This window comes from Homarus americanus, unplaced genomic scaffold (genome assembly GCF_018991925.1).
Source record: "Homarus americanus isolate GMGI-L3 unplaced genomic scaffold, GMGI_Hamer_2.0 scaffold18703, whole genome shotgun sequence".
Lineage (NCBI taxonomy): Eukaryota > Metazoa > Arthropoda > Malacostraca > Decapoda > Nephropidae > Homarus > Homarus americanus.
Genome location: NW_024749779.1, coordinates 9375976 through 9379384, shown reverse-complemented (window position 1 = coordinate 9379384; position 3409 = coordinate 9375976). Strand labels below are relative to the sequence as shown.

Genomic DNA, 3409 nt, shown 5'->3' with positions numbered 1-3409 from the left:
AACAATCCAATCCTGTGAAAGCAAAGGCAGGTCCGATCCGCTGGCAGCACGGCTTCCCTTTGATACATTGACACCCAGTTGTTGCGACAGCAGACAGTGCATGCCTTGGAAATCTTATCCAGCAGACCACGACACTTACGTATCCAGAAATTTTGACTCAACAATGAAAGCGTGTGCTCTCTTCCAGAATGTCCTGCATGTACTGCATGTTTCTCGTACAATTAGTGTAGTCACCGGATGATCACGTGGGAGCAGTATTGGCCCATCATGTGTTGCCGCCCAATCACGGTGCAGCCTTCCTCCAACCCTCATCAGGCCATCAGACATGTATGATTTTAGACGATAAAGTTCACTTTGGCGTGTCAACCTTTTCTTTGCAATAAGCCTCATTTCTTGTTGGTACAAGTCTCTCTGTAGTGCTCAAGAAAATTGCTCTCTTGGCTTGGCGTAACTTTGACACACTTAACATGGTGATGTTTGTTGTTTGTGTTTATTCTTTGAGGACGTTGATAACTCTCCGGATCCAATCTACTCCTCTTTGAAGCTGGAACAAAGCAGAGTACCTTTCCCACAGGCACTGCAAAGTTTCTTCGGCTCTGTGTACTGTGGAGGTCACTGAAGTCACGTCCCTTTTCACTTTAGGATCGCCCTCGAGTTCCATGTCAACCTGCGGTGCCTTTTGCCAATACTCGGGAGGTAGCCTTATAAAAATTGGACCCTGGGTCCAACGACAATCCTCCAACATCTGAGAAGCGGTTACTCCTCGTGTTGCATCATCTGCCGGGTTTTGCTCTGAGCTGACATGTCTCCATTGCCTCATGTCCGTGACTTCTATTACAACTCACAGATCGGGGACCTGCCATATGCTTTATCGTTTAGGGCCGAGACGATGGCGCCATCATCTCCTCGCTTAGTAAACAACAACACTTTCAAATTACTTTTATCACCCTCCCATAATTGCAATAACACTGAGCGAAGGCGGCGATAACACGGATCATGGCCACTTATGGAAATTATTTTGATTAATATTGAAGAGTTGGGGGCATGAAAGGCAATAAAAAACTGTGATATAATAATAAATATAATTCTATATACGGTAGTATATTGGATAGGACCTAAAACAAAGCATAAGGCATGAAAGAATTGAAAAGGATCTCACCTTGTTGAAACCTGTTTCGGCTCGCCCCTTTTTAAGTGGGTGCTGTCTGATCAGCGATTTCTCCCACTGAAAATACGGAGATCATGGCCACTTATGGAGAATGTTTTGATTAATATTGAAGAGTTGAGGGCATGTGAGGCAATAAAAAACTGTGATATAATAATAAAAATAATTCTATATACAGTAGTATATTGGAGAGGATCTAAAACAAAGCGTATGGCGTGAAAAGATCGAAAAGAATTGCGCCTAGTTGAAACCAGTTTTGGCTCTGCCCATTTCTTAAGTGGGCGCTGTCCGATTTCATTAGCCGTTGGTGACTTTGGTGTAACAATATTGATAATTACTCAAATATGATTAAAACTTTAATATCATTGCTCATAAGATACTTTAAATAATGGTGAAAAGTTTATTACAGTCTTGTAAGTGCCAAAAATAAGACCTGAAATTCGTCGTATTGAGTGTATATTATATGCGAACATCGGTAAACAACACAATTTAGCTGCGAGACGAGAGAACATACAGCACGTAGTGGAGCACCTTTCCTGTATAAAAAATGGATCAAGCAATGGTTATTGTTGACTGATTGATTTTTTTCCTTTTGTCTTTCTTTCCATATTTTTCTACATATTTTCTTCACGATTTCTTTCCGTATTGTGTCCAAATAACAATTCTAATTTAATTTTATTGTTTTCTGAAGACTGTGTTGTACAACAAATATTTCCAAGATGCGGTTCAAATGTATTTTTTAATGACAGTCCGGGAAAGATAACGCGTTAGCTATTTCGTGCATCTTAAAACACCGAACATAAAACGCCTTTAATTGAAGTGTAGGGTGAAATGTAAGACTATCTATTGGAAATACAGGAAAGAGCTCCTTGAGAACGATAATGAAAACGTGAGCACCAGCGAGTGGAACAACGCCATCTGTTGAGCCCACACAAAACTATTTTCGTGTATACGGGTAAACTACACCTGGGAATGATAGTATTTTCTTTCGGTTTCTCTGCCTCTCTCCTTATATATATATATATATATATATATATATATATATATATATATATATATATATATATATATATATATATATATATATATATATATATATATATATATATATATATATATATATATATTACTTTACTTTTATCCTCTTCACCACTTATCGGCTCGTTTAGCCGCTTGGGCGATCGGTCACGTCTGTTACTTTTCCTTTTCTTTTATCCTCTTCACCAAATGATCGACTAGTTAGCCGCTTGGGCGATCGGTCACGTCTCTGTTACGCACTGTTGGCAAGTACTGGGCATGCACCGGCTCCTGAATATACCTGAACCTGCTCCAGTGTTGGTCAAGTCTTGTCTTGAAAGAGCTCACTTGGTGCCGCTACAACACTTTCTGGTAGATTGTTCCAAGAGTTCACAACTCTCACTGCTAAAAAGTTTGCCCTCACAGTTTTCTGGACTTGCGGCTTCTTTGATCTTGAGCTGTGACCCCTTGTGGGGCGAGTGTCCGCCAGCTCCAAGTAAGGACACTCGACTGAGCAGTGCCCCTTAAGATGCTTATACACCTCAATTAGGTCACCCCTTGCCCGTCTGTAGTATAAGCTAGGCAAGTTCAGGCGCTCCAATCTCTCAGGGTAGCTGAGGTGCCGAAGTACAGGCACCAGTCTGGTGGCCCTCCTTTGAATATTTTCAACCAGCTGACAGTCCCCAGCATATCTCGGGGACCAGACGGGGTGACAGTACTCAGATGGGGAAGCACTTCACTCTTGAAGATCGTTACGTGGGACGGACCGTCTAGATATCTGAACGACCTTCTTCTAAGACCCAATAATTTATTTGCCTCATTTACCTTCTTCTCGCAATGGCCCGAGAACTTCAGCTCATTGTTAACATACACACCTAGGTCCTTCTCACATTCAGTCTCAAATAGTGGAGTTTCTTCATCCCGTTAGGACTGAATCGGCTGCTTGTCCAATTAACCAGTCCTTTCACACATATTTATATTTGGGTTTTAAGTAACGAAACCCAAACGGTAGTTCCTTTGTTTTATTATAAAAGGTTGTAGATATAATTCCTGAGTGTATATCAACCGTAAGTCTCACTGTCTAGGAGTGAATGAGAAGGGGGCGGCGTTTATGTATAATAAACGTTAGGTCACGTCCTTACGATATGAGTTGAGGTGAGCTACTGAAGCTTAAGGGCATCGCAGTGCGTGCTTACAGAAATGCTGAGCTATGGGTCTCGCCCTCTT

General features: G+C 41.4%; 1 protein-coding gene across 1 annotated transcript; it reads right to left on the bottom strand.

Annotated features, from left to right (window-relative positions):
• Nucleotides 1-490: 490 nt before the first annotated feature.
• LOC121853854 lies at nt 491-820 on the bottom strand. Its single transcript, XM_042348231.1, has one exon. It carries the CDS (start codon nt 818-820, stop codon nt 491-493), a length of 330 nt encoding a protein of 109 aa, XP_042204165.1.
• Nucleotides 821-3409: the final 2589 nt, after the last annotated feature.